The sequence below is a fragment of the Gopherus evgoodei genome, chromosome 6 (assembly GCF_007399415.2).
Source record: "Gopherus evgoodei ecotype Sinaloan lineage chromosome 6, rGopEvg1_v1.p, whole genome shotgun sequence".
Classification (NCBI taxonomy): Eukaryota; Metazoa; Chordata; order Testudines; family Testudinidae; genus Gopherus; species Gopherus evgoodei.
This window is the reverse complement of record NC_044327.1, coordinates 96,679,269-96,700,402: the sequence shown is the minus strand read 5'-3', so window position 1 is coordinate 96,700,402 and position 21,134 is coordinate 96,679,269. Positions and strand designations below refer to the sequence as shown.

At 42.2% G+C, this 21,134-nt stretch overlaps 1 protein-coding gene across 9 annotated transcripts in view; it reads left to right on the top strand.

The window, feature by feature from the left end:
• IPO11 (importin 11) overlaps nt 1–21,134 on the top strand; it is a 260,517-nt gene that overhangs the window by 131,704 nt on the left and 107,679 nt on the right. For all 9 annotated transcript variants that reach the window (XM_030566003.1, XM_030566006.1, XM_030566000.1 and 6 more), the window contains exons 25-26: nt 1,233–1,313; nt 10,723–10,818. In XM_030566003.1, coding sequence (XP_030421863.1) covers nt 1,233–1,313; nt 10,723–10,818 — 177 coding nt within the window. The remainder of the gene's footprint in view (nt 1–1,232; nt 1,314–10,722; nt 10,819–21,134) is intronic.

Below are 21,134 nucleotides of genomic sequence, written 5' to 3'. Positions count from 1 at the left end.
GACAGAATCAGGCCCTTGGTGGCATTTTTTTCTCTTTTTTTACAGAAATCATTACAGACTTTAAGGTAGAAGGAACCATTATGATCTACGACAGGCATTTTTGAAAATTGTAAGCTTTAGATGTGAGAGAACCATAAGACTTATGCTATACCAGCCGATCAGCCAAAGAGCCCCTTTCATTCCCTCCAAGTTCATGAGGAAGATGAGTGCTAGTGAGAAGGGGTGGAAAAACAGAGGGGGGCAATGATGAGGCCAAGGATTTTCTTTCCCCTGCTGTCCGAGGCAAAGAATCTCCACCTCTGAAGATTCAAGGGCAAGACATTTGGAGTTTTCTACTTCAGGGTCCAGCCACTGGGTTTTTTGGTGTCTATCTACCAGATTAAAGTACCAGATGTCTTCTCCTTGTATAGATACTTGTAATCGAGTCACCTTTCAACTTTTTCTTTAATAAACTGAAATAGTTTAAGCTTGTTTAGTCTCATGGTAAAGAATATTTTCCAGACCGTAAATCATTCTTGTGGTGCTGTTCAGAGGCCACTCCAATTTTCAACTTACTTTTTAAAGTGTAGACACCAGAAATAATCACAACATTCCAGTAGTGATCTCACCAATACCAAACACATGCAAAATTACCTCCCTGATCTTCAGTATTCCTGTTTATACAGATCAAGAAATATCCACAAGTAAGGTATAGCCTTTCTTCACTGCCTCACTGTGATTAAATCGTAAGCTGTGTGGAGAAGTTAATTGTAATATTATAGAAGTTTTGATAGTTTTTTGGATTACATATAAGTAGCAACTCATTAGTTGCGAAAAAACAAAGATCCTGCTCTCATGGAAGTATTGCAAGCAATTAAAAAAAATGCACATAAGAGAAGAGTGAGATACAAAAAATGTGATGTGAATTGATGAAATAATCACAATTCTCAGCAATTTTTAAAACATTTTCTAACATGCTAGCTGGTCATTTTGGATTTTTGTGGGTGTACAGTAGATTATAACTTTTCAATAACTACCATTTTCCTACAAATATAAAGGTTAAGTGTCATGCAATTTAAATGTACGTCTTGCTGCAGCTTATGACAGAATCAGTTCTTTGAGTTTCACTAGGAATTGCAATTGTAAATAAAATTGATTACAGATTTCATAATATGTCATTGTTTAAGGTTTTTTTTTGCTCTTCATATAGTGCAAATAACAAACGTTTAATTTTGGTTTTCATTTAATTTCAGGTTTATTCCGGTGACCTATGCCGATCGTTTTGTGAGCTCTTAAAGGATATAACTACTGAAGGTCAAGTTCAAGTGCTGAAGGTAGTGTATATTGTCATTTTTGGTCGTCCACTTTAAAGTGAGTAAAAAAATCAGTAACTTATTACAAAGAGCAGGGCTTTGTAATATGTTTAGGATAGCATTTAGCTCTTACAATCACCTTAATGCACAAGGGGCCTAATAGAAGAAAACCTCTCATTGTTTCAAGTAGTAATGACTAGTGAAAGCACAGGGTGTTTGGTTGGTTGGTTTGTTTAACATTTTAACATGCGTACTTGATGAAATAATATTAGTAAATTTAGTTATGAAGTCTTTTGTAATATAGAAACTGAACAGGAAAGATTTGGGATTTTTAGAAGAAACAGTAAGTGAATGTCTGAAACCTGTGATGTGTAACAGAAAAATCTGAAGAAGAGTTCTGTGTAGCTTGAAAGCCTGTCTTTGACCAATAGTAGTTGGACCAGTAAAAGATATTACCTCAAAACCACCTTGTCTCTCTAGCAGAAAATTATCAGTCATACAGTGGTAAAGGTATAATAATCAAATATCCTTCTTAGGATTTGACTGATTTTCTGTATGCTATTATTTATGGTGAGCCTGATGCTACTTGTTGGTTAAAGTATTGATTAGAGGATAGAAGTCCTAGAGAGGGAAAGTAAAACAGAGCAGCAGAAAACCCAAGTGTAGTTGTAAAGATCAAGATTTAAATTAATAATTTTCTATTGTGAAGTATCTTCAGAAGATCCCCACTGTAAGAAGCATACCAAGCTGTATGATCACTGGACCATTTAAAGCAGTTTAACCATTAACAAGCATGTACTCTTTAATTCAAATATAACTATACAAGGCTTCACTTCTGTAATGAGACTCATTTTTCTTCTTGTCCTCCTTTTTTTGTTGATAGATAGAAGCAATCTTGAGATAATGTTATTAAGCCACTAACTTATAAAAGCAAGAATGTCATGATGCAACATAGAACTTGCAAAGAAAGTTTGGGGCAATTAATGCAGCTCAGGGTGAGAGGCAAAGGTGGCTCTAAACCAGGGGTTGGCAACCTTTCAGAAGTGGTGTGCAGAGTCTTCTTTTATTCACTCTAATTTAAGGTTTCGCGTGTCAGTAATCCATTTTAATGTTTTTAGAAGCTCTCTTGCTATAAGTCTATAATATATAACTAAACTATTGTTGTATGTAAAGCAAATAAGGTTTTTAAAATGTTTAAGAAGCTTCATTTAAAATTAAATTAAAATGCAGAGCCCCCCGGACCGGTAGCCAGGACCCTCGCAGTGTGAGTGCCACTGAAAATCAGCTTGTGTGCCGCCTTCGGCACACGTGCCATAGGTTGCCTGCCCCTGCTCTAAGCTATCTTTTCATCTCTCCCAGTCCTTGTCCCCTGCCCAGGCCTATCTTGGAGCAGCCTAAAGGCACCGGCTCTAGTGCTCTGGTCATGCTCTTCACATGCCTTTCCCCAGATGTTTCACGCACATCTGCCCTTTGCACTGATGGAGCTGGATTAAAATGGTCATGAGATTTTTTTTCCCAGTCAAGTCACTTAATTCTTCAGGCAGCGTGGAGTATGGAATTTAGTGAGGACTTGGCTCAGTGACCTTAAAATAATTGTATTGGTTTGTACCATAGCCTAGCAGTAATACTTTTAAACTGTACAGACAAATTTGTGACTGGCCAACCATTGTATTGTAAAGCTGTTGTACTCAGGAAATCTCAGGAACCTAGTTACACTTGCCTTGCATTTGGTTATGATGAGAGAGAACTCATGGAAGCTAGATAGTAGTGCTATTTATATATATATTTTTAAAGTCTACTTTAACAATTCACCATACTGGAGCATTCCACATTCAAAGAAAGACCTTGGGGTCAGCTCTATTATATTTACTTTATGGCTAGCAGTGAAATCTTGGAATTTGTAGGAAACTAATCACAATTGTATTTGATTATAATGGCAGATGAGATAGGAAAGGGATATTGTGTGAGGTGGACATAGGGTTAAATAGGTAGGTATTTAGTAGAATATAGAGGATACACCTTACTGTTAACTAAAAAAAAAAAAAAAAAAGCAAAAAAATAATTCACAACTCCAAGTACATTTTAGAAAATTGCTATTATTTCATTTTTAAACTTGGTTCAGAATTTAGTTATAGTTGTAGAATATTTTACTTTTCATTATTTGGATAAAAGTGCAACATTAAGAAATTGTGTTTAATTCTAAAATTGCTTAAAATATTTCTTAACCTAGATTATTTCATAATAAATAACACATGCTTTTCATTGACATATTAAAAAGGAATTAACTATGTCTAACACTCCAGAAATCTTATGGTTCTTCCAATACATCTAATTCTTTGGTCATATGGGTAGTGAAAACTATTTTATTTTGTGGATGCTTGCTTTCTGTAAATGTAATGTTAAATGTGGTATATTTTAGCTGCGCTCTTTAATATACTGTAAGCATGCAAAAATGTCACCCAGTTCAATTATTTTAACTACAAGTACAACCAAGTGAGAAATATCCGAAAAAATAGGGGGGTGGGGGTGGAGAGCATTAGTGTATGTGTGTAGATTCCGTATTACTTTGGCACTGAGGAGTTCTAGACAGAGTTCATAGGCACTGCATAAAAACAGAGAAAAAAGATTATCTCTGCCCCAAGGAGTTTACGATCCTAAATATAAAACAAGAGACAACAGATGGATACAGACAGTTGGAGGAGTATAAGAAAACAATGAGACAGTACGGGTCATCATAACTGGCATTTGTCACAACACACCAACAACTTAACCACTGTCAAGTGTTTTGTAGGCACTGTGACAAAGCAGAGTTTTGAGGAGGGATTGGAAGGTGAATAATGAGATAGCTTTGCAGATGTTTTACAGACAGTGCTTCCCAAGCGTGTGGGGCAGCATGGGAGAAAGCACATGCTTGTTTTAAAATGTAATAAATGGGCAAAGAAGTCATCATAGGCTAATTTAAAGTAAGCTTAGAGATGGTAGGTAAGCTGGAAATTGAAGGTTTGATGTACTAGAGAAGGGGGAGACAGTGGAGGGATGCAATGAGGGATGTGACATGGTCAAAGCGACACGGTAGGAGAATGATCTTTGCAGCAGCATTCTGAACGGAGATGAGTGGGGCAAGATTGCATTTGTCAAACCCAGAGAGAAGGGTGTTCCATTAGTCAGGGCACGAGATGAGAGTTTGGACAAGATTTTTAGCTAGATGGATGGTTAAGAAAGGCAATATCTTAGAGATGTTATGGAGAAAGATTTGGCAAGATTTATACATTGTCCAGATGTGAGGACCTAGAGAAATGTTGGAGTTGAAGATGATGCTCAGGTATGGGCCTGATGATGGTGATGTCCATACTGATCAAGAAGGGAGGTAGCAGGGAGGGCTTAAGGAGGATGATTAGGAACTCCATTTTAGCCATGTTGATCTTGAGCTGATAGGTAGACATCCAAAAGGAGATGTTAGAGAGAGAAGCCGAGATTTTAGTTTGGACAGAAGAAAATAGGTCTGGAGTAGTGATAGATCTGTGAGTCATCAGTAAAGAAGTTGTTGTTGAATTGAAATTTCCCAGAGATAAGGTGTAAAGGGAGAGGAGAAGAGAATTAAGGACAGAGCCCTGTGGAATCCTGACAGAAAGTTGAAGGACAGATGAGGAGGATCCTCTGAACAACACACTGAAGAAGCGATGAGAGAGGTAGGAGGAGTACCAAGAGAGGATGGAGTTATGGAAGTGAAAGGAGCACAAGATTTCGAGAAGAGGAGCGTTGTTGATGGTGTCAAAGGTGACTGACACGTCAAGAAGGATGAGGATGGAGTACTGCTTCTGAGCCTTAGCTAGCAGAGCTCATAAAAGACTTGGCAAGAGCAGTTTCAGTGACATGCAAGAATCTAGGATAGAATTAGAGGAGAGGACTCCAGATAGTGATTGTAGATGGTGCATTCAGTGAGCACTGTTTAGAGTGGAAGGATGGTCTTGTGATTTAGGCACTGGACTGCGAGTTGGGTGGTCTAGGTTAATTTCCTAGTGCTGCCACAGATTTCCTATTTAGCTTTGGGTAACTGATTTAATTTCACAATGCCACAGTTTCCCATCTTTACAAAAGTGGAAAATACTCCCTTCCTCCCACCCCCTTTGTCCTGTTTATTTAGATTGTAAACTCTTCTAGATGAGGATTATCTCCTACTTTGCATTTGTACAGTGCCTTGCAAAATCTTGGTTAGGATATTGTAACAGGGTCAGGCCAGATGGCTACAAGAGAGTTGTCGAAGGTAGATACATTAGTTCCAGGTTAAGCAGGTCCCTTTTCCCTGGGTAAGATAACAAGGACTATTCCAGAACAGTCAGGAACTTTATAGAACTAATTAAGGCAGGCAGACTAATTAGGATACCTGTAGCCAATTGGGAAGCTGCTAGAATTAATTAAGGCTAATCAGGATACCTGGTTTAAAAAGGCTGTCACTCCAGTTAGTGGTGTGTGCGTAAGGAGCTGGGAGTGAGAGGATGTGCTGCTGGAGGACTGAGTACAAGCGTTAATAGACATCAGGAGGAAGGTCCTGTGGTGAGGACAAAGAAGGTGTTGGGAGGAGGCCATGGGGAAGTAGCCCAGGGAGCTGTAGCTGTCATGCAGCTGTACCAGAAGGCACTCTAGACAGCTGCAGTCCACAGGGCCCTGGGCTGGAACCCGGGGTAGAGGGCAGGCCCGGGTTCCCCCCAAACCTCCCAACTCCTGATCAGACACAGGAGGTTCCACCAGAGAGGAAAGTCTCTGGGCTGTTCGCTGACCCATATGGTGGATCAGCGGAAATGCGGGGATTGTTCTTATTCTTTTTCCCCCTGCTAGCCAGTGATGAGGTTATCTGAGTGAACAGCAGATTTGAGCCACGAAAGTGGCCAAACTAAGGGCTACTGTGAATCTCTGAGGCTAGCAAAATCCGCCAATAAGTGTGGGACCCACCAAGTTAGAGGAGGAACTTTATCACAATGTCTATTTGCTACTGTAATATAAGTAGTGTTTTTTGTAAATTGCTTTGTTGGGTTCATTCATGTTACTTTTTAAAAAAATTTTAAATAAAGCTTTTGGGAACTCCAAAGATATTGTGAAAAACAGATCTTGATAAATCCATTTCTGAGATCTAAAAATACAAGTATTGACATTTTAAATATGCCTTTTGAGGAAACTCAGAAGAAAATGAAGATTCATACTGTGCAATTCAAATGTTAGAATAATTATGGTTTATTACTGTCACTGTTTGAAAAAATGATGTCTTTTCTAGGAGCTTTAACTGTGTCTCTTAAGTCTTAGTTTGACTTGCATTCAGTTTTATTAATACAACATTATTATTCATGTAGCAGAAGTCTGCTATGAACTGATTTCTCATTGTGATATACTAATTATGATAAAAATTGCAGTGTATTTTGCCCCAAGGAAAGACATAAAAAACATTTTCTGTTTTGAAGTATTCATGATAGAACTTGAAAGTTAACAAGCTCCTTTTTGGTAACAAAATACTACAGAAGCTTTGTTTCCATTCTCACTCCAGTCCTATCTCCTTGCCCCGCCCCCTACCCCCCCCCCAAAAAAAAACACAACTATCTATATAGGGAGAAGATTTCTGATTGTAGAGGCCTTTTTTATCTGGTGGACAAAGGCATACTGAGATGCAATGCCTTGAAGAAGAAGCTGAGCTGTATACAATTTTCTGCATACAGTACTTGTCACTTAATGTACCTAGGCTGGGGGTGTGCAGCCTGTGGTTTGGGGGTCACTTTTGATCCTTGAGATGCTAAATTGTGGCCCTCGAGGGCACTTCTATTCAGAAGAAAAAATTTATTTGATTAATTGAAAATGTTTCCTGAGCCAGGCCCTCTGATTTTAAAAGTGAAGTACTTGAATCAGTCATCTCACTATTGGGGGTATGTCTACACTGCAATTAAAAACTCATGGCTGACCCATGCCAGCTGACTCAGACTCACAGTGCTTGTGCTAAGGGAGCTGTCTAATTGCAGGGTAGATGTTTGGACTTGGCTGTAGCCCAAGCTCTGGAACTCTCCCATCTCGCAGGGTCCTAGACCCTGGGCTCCAGCCTGAGCTCAAACATTTACACTGCCCTTAGCCTGAGCCCCGCAAACCTACTCAGCTGGCATAGTCCGGCTGTGGGTATCTAATTGCAATGTAGACCTACCCTGGGAGGAGGTAGTGGACACCGTTTTCCCACCTGCCTCTCATTGCCTTCTTGCAGCCCCAACAAAATTCTGATGGGATCCTATATCTCTTTGAACAGTTCCAGTAGGCAGTTCATTGGCCACCCTCCATCATTGTTGGGATGTGAGAGCCACAGGCGGAACAGATTGCAGCCCAGATGTTTTTTAAATGGCTTCCCTTACTCAACGGTAGTGGCGGGGGAGGGGAAGAGGAAAAAGAGGAGAAGTTGAGTCATATGTCAGACACGGTTCCTAGGTGACTCATGGCTGCAGCATCAGCTGATTATGATCCCCAAGAAATCATATGCCACTTGAATATAGCCACTAGCCAGAGTGCATTGTACACCAGCCGCTCCCTCTCCACATCTTCAATATGCTTCTGCACATCTCAACTTATCCCCTTTGATAGATAATGTGGGGAATGGAGACATCAGAGTCAAATATACTGGCTCTGCACCCTACTGGTGAGACTCTCACACTGGGGGAAGTCCCAGCAGAAGATTTATGGGTGGTTTCTTCTCCCTTTTTGCACCCTGAGAGATGCCAAATGGAGCAGAGTGGCCCAGAGGATCTGTCCCAAAATATTGATTGTAGCCTCTTGACCTTGTGAAATAACATGTTTGGACCTCAGGCTGAAAAGGTTGGATACCATCTCATGCACCACCTCATTCATTCATCATCTTTTTGTGGACAAATAGAGACAGCTTTAGTCTTCCAACACTTAGCAGTGTGGTATCGATTTATATTCTTTTTTTCAGTATCTCCTCTTAGTGCTCCATCTGGTTGTATCTCTGAAATAAACTTGGAGGAAATTACTTTGTTTTGAAAAATTGCACCAGTATTTTGTATGCAAACATCTGTCTTATACTACCAACATTATAAATTATGCATAATATTTTAAACACACATGCTTTATTTTAATTACTTTTTAATTCAGGGGACTTTCTCACTGTATATTTCAACAACTAATAGATAATTAAATCCCGTAAATTACTGACCAGCAAACTGACATATTAAGGTTTTCTTCCATATCAAAAATTCACATGCCATATTTTCCTCTCAACGTTTTAATATTACGGCAACTTTGGGGCTTAGATGTTGCATGAAAATTTACACCTTAAAGAAAGTAATTTGAATATATTGTTTTTGAATAATCTTGTAAACTAAAGTATTGAATTTAAATAGGCTGGAGCTTTCCTGGCAAAGTTTTGTTTTCTTAATCTCTACAGTTAGTTTCCATTGGGTGTTTATAATTTTTGCATAGGGTTAAAAAAGGCTCTGTGTACTAAGCATTTAGAATCTAAAATAGAGTTATTCTGTTTGTAGCCACTGAAGTACAAGATGTCCATCTTGAATTAAGATGAGCAAATGGTTTGCGTGTACATATGTGGTGTCTACTCATGGAGTATTGGATTACTCTTCTTGAGAATTTGTGATTCTCACTTGGAGACATTCAGAAGAATGAAAGATTTGGAGAGGGACAGGCAAGATTCTTTCCTCCACTCCATCCTGCTGTGGTGGTAGAAGAGGAATGTAATCTGTGCAACTGATCATTCTCCCACCACAAGAAGGCCTCCAGTAGATGTAGACCTGGAGTATTAAGCTATTCTGCAACCTTAATCTCTGTGCACATGGTATGGGGGAGTCTTGGCTGGATTGTGCTCTACTATTTTGAGCTGCTACTCTAAAAGTTATGCTTAGAGTAGTAGAAAGAGGCTTAGTTAAGAAAGAAAAGGAATTGGCCATTCCTCACTGAAATTTTTCAACGGGAACTGTGGATTCTTCAAGTTATTGTTCCTATGGGTGCTCTACTGTTGGATATGTGCATGCCCATGTGCTCTTGATCAGAGACTTAAATTAGCAATGTCTGCAGGTCCACATCTGTTCATTATACAACCTCATGCTCCAGTGCAAGAGTATATAGGGAGAGGTGAACCCACCACCATTTCAGTTCCTTCTCACTGCTTTTGGCTCCAGATCTGTTCCACATTGCGTTTTGCTGTGATGCTGGGAGTACCTTTCCCAGACCTGAAGAAGAGCTCTGTGTGGCTCAAAATCTCTCTCTCACCAGCGGAAGTTGGTCCAGAAAAAGTAACACCTCACCCACCTGGTCTCTCTGCTGCTCTCTGACCTTCAGCCCTTTCAAGCCCTGGCTTCAGAAAGTCAATCAACAAATCCTTTTTGGTGCTTTTGCTTTTCAGTCTTTTCCCAAGAACCATCTGCAGCTCCCATCTAAGACTTTCCACAGTCCCCTGCTCTCTGACAGCTCTCACTTGCCCTTGACTCCCAGGCAGTTCTCGCTTGCCCTTTTCCTGACTGACTGACTATGTGCTGTAAGGACATACTCACTAAGGCCTTGTCTACCCTCCAGGAGAAATTCAATCTAAGGTACGCAATTTCAGTTACATGAGTAGCGTAACTCAAATCGACGTCGCTTAGATCTACTTATCACGAGGCCCACACTACACTATGTCAACAGGAGATGCTCTCCTGTCAACTCCCCCTACTCTTCTCGATCCGGGCGAGTACAGGAGTCTTCAGGAGAATGACCTGCGATCGATTTAGCTGGTCTTCACTTGACCTGCTGAATCGACCACCGATGCATTGATTGCTGCTCGTTCCCCAGTAAGTGTAGACAAGCCCTTAGACACTTCCTTTCTCAGATTCTCCCTGATCCCATATAGCCCCAGGAGCTGCCCTTCCCTCTTAATAGACCAAACTGGGAGCACCTGTTCTTGCACAAGGGAACTGGATCTGCTTTATTGAAAGAGTTCATCCCATGTGATTGGGGTTATACTAAATAAATTGTCACAGATTGCTTACTAGCTAATATTTTACTTATCTGTGGAACCTACTTTCCTGTGTCTCCCTCCCACCAAACACTTTTTTACTTTAGTCTTCAAAATTGATCATATATGGTATTTTTTTCCTGTTCCAAATGCAAATCAATTAGAAACAGCAAAACATCACAAATCAGCTGCTTACATATGTTTTAGTTCAGTTGTACTGTTCAGTTTAGCAGGATATTTATGAATGCAGTTCACAACATTTTAAGGTTTGTACATTTCTGAAGAGTATTGTAAATGTCTAATTTGTATAGTTTATGAAATAGCCCACATTCTGTCACCCAGGCTAATAGACATTAATATGCATAAGTCGTGGAACTTCCATTGTAGTTTTTCTGTGTAGTTCTTTGCTTGTTTTTATGTTTTTGTTTGGTTTTGGTTTTTTAGGTTGTGGAAAATGTCCTAAAAGTAAACCCAGCATTGGGGCCTCAAATGTTTCAACCCCTTTTGCCGTCTGTGTTCAGGGGGATTATAGATGGGGAGGTAAGAATTCTTTTCTTCAAACTATTCTAGTTTTTCATAGTGAACGAATTTGCTTTCCACTTATTTTCCATAAGTTTGTACCCAGAAACCAATATTAAGTAATAGATTTAATTTTAAAAAAGCAACTACAGGAAAATGAAAACTTGTGACTGGAATATTTCATGTGATTTCACAGGCTTATTTCTCACCTTTCCAAATGACATCACTATACTTTTTCACCTCTACCCTTATGAATTCAGTGTTACAAATTCAAATATTCTATTTGGGGTAGTTTTTATTTCATTTTATGAAGTGTGTAGTACATTAACATCATAGACGAAATTCAAGTCATCAAGTACATCCTCCCTGGGAGTCGGGTATAATGAAGAATAGAAGTAGTATCAAATTTAATTACAGATATTGAATTGATTTTACCCTTGATATTAGTAGTTCTACTCTCTTCTGTGTATAAAAGGCAGGATTTATAGAAAATACAGATTTTAGGAAAGTTCTTAAGGCATTTGTTTCTCATTTACTAGAGCCTTCTTATAAAGTCTACTGATCACTGCTGCTCTTGGCAAGTCTTACCAGAACCCAACCAACTCATATTGTGGGCCTAAGCATTATCCACGTCAGCCTTAAGATCAGTTTAAAGATAATGTTTTTTACCACAACCCCCCAGCAGTCAGCACTTTCCCAGCTGTCCAGTCATTTAAAAAAAACAAAACTATTCTTGCATAAATACATTTAAATCTCAAAACTTTAAATCAGTGAAACAGTGTTTAAACTTGACTGATTTCTGAGCCAAAAAAAATAAAAATTCCATGCATATTATTTTAAAATACAGCAAAATTCTGAACATTTTATTTGTCAAATAAATGTGGAGACTCCAGCGTGTCATTGGGGAGCACAGGCCACTGGCTGCACAGAAGTGGGAGATCACTGTGCAGCTCCCACTCAGGACTCAGACTCAGCAGTGAAGCTGCACCCACCCCGATACAGCACAAGACAGGGCCTTCCACAGAAACACCCCAATGCCCTGCCCCTCCATGCCAGGTGCACCAAGTGTGGGCTGACAGTCTCAGCAAGGCAGGATCCAAGTGTGGAGGGATCCAGGTATGAGTTGAGGTGAGTCCTGTGTGAGGCAATCTGGGCACCAGTAACTCAGAGGGGGATCTGGGTGCAGGGGGATCTGCATGCACAGGGGTTTGTTGGGTGGTTCTGGGTGCAATGGTAATGGGTGCTGAAGGGGAGTCCAGGTGAGGGTGGTTGGGGCTCAGTGGGGGAGAGGGATAGAGCTCAGCAGGGAGGTCTGGGTGTGGAGGGATCTTAGTGTGGTTGGCTGGAGCTCGATAGGGTGGGATCTGGGTGTGAATAGCTCCTCAGGGTAGTCCAGGATGTGGGGGAGTGGTGCTTGTTAGGGGTTCTGGGTGCAGGGGAGGGAGGGTCTGGGTATGAGGGGGTCTGGCTGCATGGAGGTTGGGCGGATGGGATGAGCAGCTCCCTGTACAGCGACACTCCTCCTGCAGCAGAGGAGCAATGAGTGCAGGAAGCGTGAGGAGGGGCAGTTTGCAGAGCTTCCTACAGGTGGAGGAGAATTTGGGGGGTGGATCTGACATGGCTCTGGATGCCGTACAGTGGAAGAGAAAGTCCCATCTTCCCCAGCCCAACCGGGACTAGCAGCTGAGCCTGGGGCAGGGTGGGGGCCACCAGCTGGGTCTTCCCCAGTCATACCCTCTACACCACAATGATTTATCTTTCTGCCAGCTGCCCTGGGCACCTGCAACATACTGCTAGGGAGGGTCACATGACCACGCTTGTGGCTTCTCTTTTCTTCCCTGTCAGAAAGTCATTTTTCTGCAGAGCAGCAAAGGAAATCTAGAGAGGGCATAAATTCTGCACCGTGACTCAGAGTTCCCTCAGGAGTAGTAGTTGCAGGGATCCTTACAATGCATTGCAGGATTGGGACTTAATGTTTTAGCAAATTTGTGATTGGCTAAACCATTGAAGTTGTGTGTGCCTAATTTCTGATCATACTATGTGGAAAAGTATGTGTCCATTTAAGCTAGAACCAAAAATAAAAGACTTCTTTGATTTTGCTCAGGCTTTAAAAAAGAAAGAAGTTTAGGCTGATAGTAAGTAGGGAAAATTTCAGCCAAAATTAATTTGTTTCAGAATATGTGGCTGATATTGAAAACAGATTAAAAGAATGATGGTTTATATGTACTCATAACATCACCCAAAACGTGGTGTGTATTGTAAACCATTTTACAATACTGTATTAACTGAATTTATACAGCACATTATGAACAATAAGGTTCTTCACATTAATTAGAAGTATTTTGAGTTTTTTTGTGAGCAACTAATTTAATTCAAATTCAAAAAAGATGCATAGGTAAGTAAATAAAGCAAATAAATGGCATAGATAAAATGCAGTAGTCTGGGAAGTCAGAACATCTTTAATATCACTTGTTTGGGAAGAGTTCTAATATCAACTTTGACTAAGGAGCAACCCTTTGTTTTAAGTGAACATTTTAAAGTACCTCTCAGGTTTCAATTTTAGTGAACGTAAGAACATAATAATACCATACTGGGTCAGACCAATGGTCCATCTAGCCCAGTATCCTGTCTCTGATGGTGACCAGTGCTAGATGCATCAGAGGGAATGAACACAACAGGGCAATGTTGAGTGATCTATCCCCTATCATCAAGTCCCAGCTTCTGGGAGTCAGAGGTTTAGGGACACTCAGCGCATGGGGTTGTGTCCTTGACCATCTTGGCTAAAAGCCATTGATGGACCTATCCTCCAGGAACTTATCTAATTCTTTTTTGTACCCAGTTATACTTTTGGCCTTCACAATATCCCATGGCAACAAGTTCCAAAGATTGACTGTGACTGTGCATTGTATGGAAAAAGTACTTCCTTTAGTTTGTGTTAAACCTGCTGCCTATTAATTTCATTGAGTGACCCTTTGTTCTTCTGTTATGTGAAGGAGTAAATAACATTTCCCTATTCATTTAATAAGGAACGTCAGTCTTTTAGAACTAGGGTGACCAGACAGCAAGTGTGAAAAATCGGGACGGGTTGGGGGATGATAGCCTATATAAGAAAAAGACCCAAAAAGTTGGGACTGTCCCTAAAAATTGGGACATCTGGTCACCCTATTTAGAACCTACATTTACTGTACACACTTGATTCCATTGTTACTGTAAAATATATCTATATATTTATATATTATAAATAATTTAGATATTAGAATCTTGAATTAAGACAATGTGTTTAAAGAAAACATAATAATACCATGTGCACTGAAATTTATCTTATCAGTCAGTTTTTCTTCCTTTTGTTTAAACTTTGGCAGTCTGAGAACAACTATAGAGTTCTCTTATTTCAGGGGGTTACTTCATCCCCTTCTGCTACATGACCTAAGGTTTTCATTTCATCATTTTTCTTTTTCTCTGTGGTTTTTAAGTATACCTAATAAATCCTATTATTTTCTCACATTGAATAAAAAAACTTGAAATAACCAGTAGGTTATATCATGAAGTGGTAAAATGACAGAGAAAGTGCTGAAATATGTTATCTCTTATTTCACCAATTTGTGTAATTGTACTCTGCTATTCCTTAACTGTTACCATGAGGAAGTGTCACCACTGAGAATTACGGTGATGAGTTGCTGTTGCCAGGCCAACAGCACTTTCATAAAGCTAACAAAGATCTGATAAATTGGGAAAGGAACCAAACTACTACTGAGAATTTGTTGAGTCCCCTGTGCTGGGGACAAATGAACTAGATAAGGAAGGAAAAGGAGACTTAAGTCAAGCTGCTACTAATGTTCTGCATAGCTCAGTGACTTGAAGTATCACTGAATAAGGATGCTAACAGATAAGAGAGAAGTGTGTTATTTTGCTTTTGTTTTGTGCTTAGAATTCCATGTTCTCCCTTTCAGTGGTGCTATTGTATAAACAGTACATACACTGAATGGGTTAAATACTTTGCTTTTCCAACTAGCTAACGTTTTATTTTAAGTTTTGAAAGGCATTTTTCTTGAACTTTGAGAGACTATTCTGCATTCCTTAAAATGGGGGCAATGTCATTCCTAAATACATAATAATGGTTAGGAGGCAAATTTTAATTCAGTCAATAGCCTGAATAAATGAGCTGTGCAACCTAAGTAAAGGAATGTGGAATTTCTTGGGAATTGGGGAAGGAGTCTGTTGTGTAGCCTTTGTGGGTTTTGGAATCCCTTGCTGTCCAACCCACTTCTCCCACGCGCTAGAGGAGTTCATGGTATCACCACAGAGCACAACACGGCATGCAGGAAGTATAGAATACTTGTATGGTGGCTTAATGTCCTTCCTATCCCACTGCACAAGGTTGCACTGCAGCAAGCAAGAAAATTCCAGTAATTCAGAATGTTCCTACAGCCATCTTAATTCTGTACCTAGTAGCATATGCATTTTTCTCTTACGATATGTCTACACTTTGAGCTTGATGGTGTGATTCCCACGTTAAGGAGACATATGTGTGCTACTTTTCATCAAGCTAATGCATTAAAGCAAAATGGAGCTGCAACAGCAGGACAGTTAGCCAGCCCAAATTCCTACGGTTCTGAGACCCTAGACACATACTAGAGGTGGCTAGCCCATCCCGCTGCTCATGCTCCCATGGCTGCACTCTATTTTTAGTACTCTAGCTTGATGAAAGCTAGCACAGGTATGTCTTCTTGAGCTGGGAATCACACTCCCAACTCGAAGTGTAGACATACCCTCAGTGACACCTCTGTAACTCTTTGTCTTCAATACAGGTATAAAGGCGTGACTGATTGTAGCATGTTAAACATCTGTTGATGCACAAGAAAGAACAAAATACAGCTTACTGTTTGAGCGATGTTGGCTCCTGCTATGCTAATAGGAATAAAAAGCAGTAAAACTTAATTGTGTTAAAGTCAGCACATATAATTCTGAATAGCCGTAGGGATCAGATAGGTTGAGAAAAACGGTGCTGGTTTTACAGTCAGTTTTTAGAATCAAACCGTACTTTCAGAAGTTAGTATTGGCAACCTGTTAGCAAAGATATCTTCAAGTCTAAGTATTATTTATTCTTCTTTGAGATGTGATGTATGTATTCCACTCTTGGGTGTTTGAGCATTGGAGCCTGGAATTGTTTTGATCACCAGTTCCTATTGGCCCACATTCTATCTGCCCTCATGCTTCCTATTCTAAGAACATAAAAGGGTGGGTCAACTGATCTTAGTTTCTTCTAATGCAGTGAAAGCAGTGTCTTTACTCTAGCCAATTCTATTTCCATAGTTTATTTACGGTAATTTTTGACCATAGTTAGTATTCTACTAGTATTTTTATTTTAGGATAGTTTTTGTAGGTTAGTTTCATTTGGGCAACTTTTCTCTATATATGTAGCTCTTTGCTGCTTGGTACTGGGTCTTCAGTCTTTATGGCTGAACAAAAATTCCCACGTGACACAGCCATCACACCTAATGTTGGAGTCAAGCTTGCTATGGTAGCCATTGGGAACAGAGAAATACACTCTCATCCTGATATCCACTTCCCTGATGTATTAATTTGCTTATGTTCCATACTGATTATCACAACTGAGGCTTGGGACGTCAGAACTAGTGGTCGGAGCCAGAATCAGAAGTTGAGCCAGGGGTCAGAACTGTGTTGGAGTCGAGAATCAATCCAAGGAGCAGGAGCAGGAAGGCAGGGACCAGAACAAGGCAGGGAAGCAGGGTTCAATGTAACAGCCAATCAAGGTTTCATCCAGTTGCATAGACAACTTTCTATGTCTTCTTCTGGCTTAAATAGCACAGCTGGACCAAACAGTGGGATGGGCACTGCTGAAATCAGGATTCCCATGAGCAGTGCCTCTGATGGGGCTAGGCTTCCATTAGTCACTCAGTCCATCAGTTATTAACAAGATGGATGGTGGCATGCATGCGAAGATTGCCTGGGAAACAATGGACCTGACTTCTCGGGGCCCTCAATTTTTGAGAAGACTGGTCATGAAAATATTCTAAGCCATAGTCCCCTTCTCCAGTCAGGCCATCTGCATCTTGTGCGGAACAGAAGCCTCATGTTTCTCCAGGTCAGCAGCAAATCCAAACTTCTGAAGAAGAGCAGTTTCATCAGACTGATCTCCTCCAGCTCACACACTGACAACAGTTTTATCAGACTGATCTCCTCCAGCTGCACTTTTATCATCATCTTTGCCTGTCAAAGCTGCAATCCCATTTTCTTCAACACCACCTGAGCACACTCATACATTTCAGAAGCTTCTGAAGAGGTTGGTTGAAACATTAGAGAGCATGGTGGAAGTGGGTAGTGAAAAATCCCACAAACATCTAGACATATTACATACTGCACTTCTAGAAAGGCTGACAATGCCAGTTAGTGAGAACCTGCTGGAATTGGCTTAGTTTTTCTGGCAAACACCACCACAATTCCTGCTTCCTCAAAAGAGATAGATAGAAGATATTAGGTACCATCATCAAGGTTTGAATTATTCTGTACTGACCCCATACCAGGCTCTCTTGTAGTTGTAGCAGGTCAGGAGTATACTAAACAGCTAATGCCAAAGAAAAAGAAGCCCAATCATTTGGACTTGCTGAGAAGGAAGAGTTTTGCCTCTGCCAGTCTTCAAATGAAAATCTCAAATTAACAAGCTCTCTTTTCTAATGGCAAGTATCTCTGCCAGAATAGGATCTCCAGATTCCTTGACAAGATACCCAGGAGTCCAGATCAGAACCACAATCTCTGATTAATGAACAGCTATCTCTAATACCTCATTACAAGCTGCAATGGATGTATCAAATGCTGCTGTGTATTTCATGATGACTGCCATAACGAGATGAGTGTCTCTGTTCCAGTCTTTGGGTATCCCACATAAAGTTGAGATCACTATTAGGATTTACTATTCTAAAGCTGAGAGCTACTTAGCTTTAAAACAGGTGACATCCAACATATCTCCATAAGATCTCTGGTGAAAATTTAAGGTCATTTGGAAGAATACAGTCAGTTGGGGAAAAAAAAATTCCTGATGTGTCAGCTGATGAATCCGTTACAAACTTTGTATCACAAGTCTTTGGGCCTGCTAGTAAGAAACAGTGTTTCCACCAGAGGTGTCCATCTGCTTCAGTTACGTCTGTCAACAGGCAGCAAGTTAGGTGGTCATGTCGAGAACTCAAAACTGATTGTTATGCATGTTTTTCTCTTACTTACCCCTTTTGGAAACAATCTATTATATTTTTGAGAAATCTGGAATAATATTTCATCAGACAAATAGGGCAAAGGTGAGGTTCCTCATTGATTCAGGGGAAGGCGTTTTTACTCTTGTTTATTCCTTAGCCCCTAGGGTTAACACAAGTGCCTGGTGGTCATTGCAGCATTTCCATGAAAGCAGACCATTGGAGTTTATTCTCACCTCAGTGATCAGCTGATACATGTTTCCTCCCCTCAGCAGGTCTTGGAAAATATTCATTGCATTCTTCAGCTGTTGGCCATTCTGGATGAAGTGTAAACAAGGAAAAGTCTGTACTGATTCCATTTGAAAAATAGAATTCATACATGCTCTTCTGGACCCCATGGTATCAGCTTACCCACCTCAGTCCAGATTCAAGAAAATCATGCAAATCATAATTCAATTACAGAACACTTGACACAAAACTATAAACGATGAATCACTTCTGCATATCAACATTTTACAGCTCAGGACGATTCTTCTCGCCTGTCTAGTATTTTGTCTCTAACAAAGTCTATACAAGTAAATGACAAACAACACCACTGCTATTTTTATGTAAACAGACAGGAAGGAACAAGGTCATCTCCCCTATGCCAAGAAGTAATCCAGCTTTGTGAGGGTGCATCAAACATGGAATTTTTATCAAAGTTATTCATCTCCCAGAACTGATGAACACAGTTGCAGATTTGTCTGAGTAGGAACTTTTCCTCTTCTTCTAGTGATTGCTCATATCCATTCCAGTTAGATGTGCGCGCTCGTCGGAAGATTTTTACCCTAGCAACTCTGGTGGATCGGCAGGTCGCCCCCTGGAGTGGCACTGCTATGGTGCTGGATATATACCCCTGCAGACCCGACTGCTCCTCAGTTCCTTCTTACCGCCCGTGTCGGTCGTTGGAACAGTGGAGTGCGGCTTAGCTGTCCTCCACTTCCCTAGCTTCTCTTTGTTCATTTGATCTCTTGTTGTATATACTTGACTTAGTCCATAGTATAATTAGTTTTATAGTTTAGTTAGTTGGTTAGTTATTATATATAGTTTAACGAGGTTTGGGCTTTAGCCCTTCCCCATACCCGGTGCTCAGGCCCATGCCCAGTTTGCCAGGGTTTAAACCGTGCTCGGCCTGTAAAAAGCCAAAGCCCACGAGCAATCCCCACGACTCTTGCCTAAAGTGCCTCGGGGAATCGCACATCTCCGACAAGTGCCGCATTTGCAAGGCCTTTAAGCTGTGGACTAAAAAGGAGAGGGACTTTCGCTTAAAGACTCTCCTTATGGAGGCAATCCTTAACCCTCCGTCCTCGGCACCGAGCGCTGACGGCGCTCCTCTGGCACCGGGCCGCGCCGGCTCCGCCAAGACACCTCGACACCGGCCTTCTCCGGCACAGGGATCTGACAGAAGGCCCTCAGCTTCCTCCACACCTTCGACGCAGACTCGTTCGGATTGCCCGGCACCTACCCCTGCTGCGGCACCGTCGACTGTGGTCCCGAGACGGCCATCGAGTCTGGTCCCGGAGAGCTCCCCAGTGAGACCCGTGGTCGAGCTGACGGCCCCCTCCACGCCGGAGACATTCTCCTCGGCTAGGGACTTTATTGCGATGACTGAGTCTGCCCTGCCTCACCCCCCAGCACCGCCGGTGCAGGTTCTGCATTCTAGAGGCAAGCCTACTGCTATGAGGCCTCCTTCGCTGGAGTCGACGAGCCGGCACTGATCTTGATCCAGGTCCTGGCATCGCTCAAGGTCTCATGGACGGTCCCGATGTCGACGCCGCTCGCAGTCCCGGCACCGCTCACCCAGGCAGCACTGGTCGTATTCACGGCACAGATCCACCTCTCGTCCCAGCCCATACTCTCGGTACCGCTCTGGCTCTAGGCACCGCTCCCAGCACCGAGACTCTCACAGCCGGTCCCGCCGCAGACGTTCGAGATCCAGGTCGACCTCCTGGCACCGCGCTGGTTGCAGGTCCTGGTCTCGGTCTCAGCACCGATATGATTCCCGGTACCGATCCCCGGCGCTGAGGAGATCTCCAGCAACGGGAGCGACGGACTCATACCAGTCTCGTTCGGCTCCTCCATGGTCGTCCCAACACCCGTCCGTGTCTTCTCAGGCGGATAGTGCATACGCCCCAGACACCAACGTGCCTGCTGCCTTGTTCCATGAGCCCCAGCCTCAAGATCATGGACCGCAGCAGTGGGGATTCTGGACGCCTTGGGCGTACCATCAGGCCCAAGGCCCTCACCCAGGTCCACCGCGCTCGGCTGCCTCAGAACACAGGGTGCAGGAGGCCACGATTACCTGTCCGCCGCCTCCTCCTGTGGAGGAAGGGTTGACCCAGCCTCCAGACTCTGAGCTCCCCAGGGAGACAGACACAATCCACCAGGTGGAGCCTGCATCAGACCTGCTTGTCCCAGGTCTTTCCTCTTCATCCTCCCCGGATGAGGCTGTCATCTGCCAGCCCTCCTCCAATTGACCTCAGGGCCCACCAGGACCTCCTCAGGCATGTTGCACAGAACACGAACCTGCAAGCCAAGGAGGTCCCGGAGTTACAAGACCCAGTGGTGGACATATTGTCATCAGACACCCTCACTAGAGTGGCCCTCCCATTCATTAAGACCATACAAGCCAATGCCACTACCATCTGGCGGTCTCCGGCCTCTGTTCCGCCCGCTGTGCGAGGGGTAGAGCGCAAATACATGGTACCCTCCAAGGGTTATGAATATCTATATGTCCATCCTCCTTCTTGCTCCCTCGTCGTCCAGTCAGTTAACGAGAGGGAGCGCCATGGCCAGCAGGCCCCAGCCCTTAAATCGAAGGACGCAAGGCGCATGGACTTGCTCGGGCGAAAAGTATACTCTGCTGGGGCCCTCCAGCTCCGCGTGTCCAATCAGCAAGCCCTCCTTAGCTGCTATAGCTGCAACACCTGGGCGGCAGCGGACAAATTTAAGGAGTTGCTTCCACAGGATGCACGACAGGAGTTCTCGGCGATCCTCGATGAAGGGAAGGTCACGAGAACTTCCCTCCAGTCTTCCCTGGACGCCGTGGACTCAGCTGCCAGGACTCTGGCGTGACTATGCGCCGTATCTCAT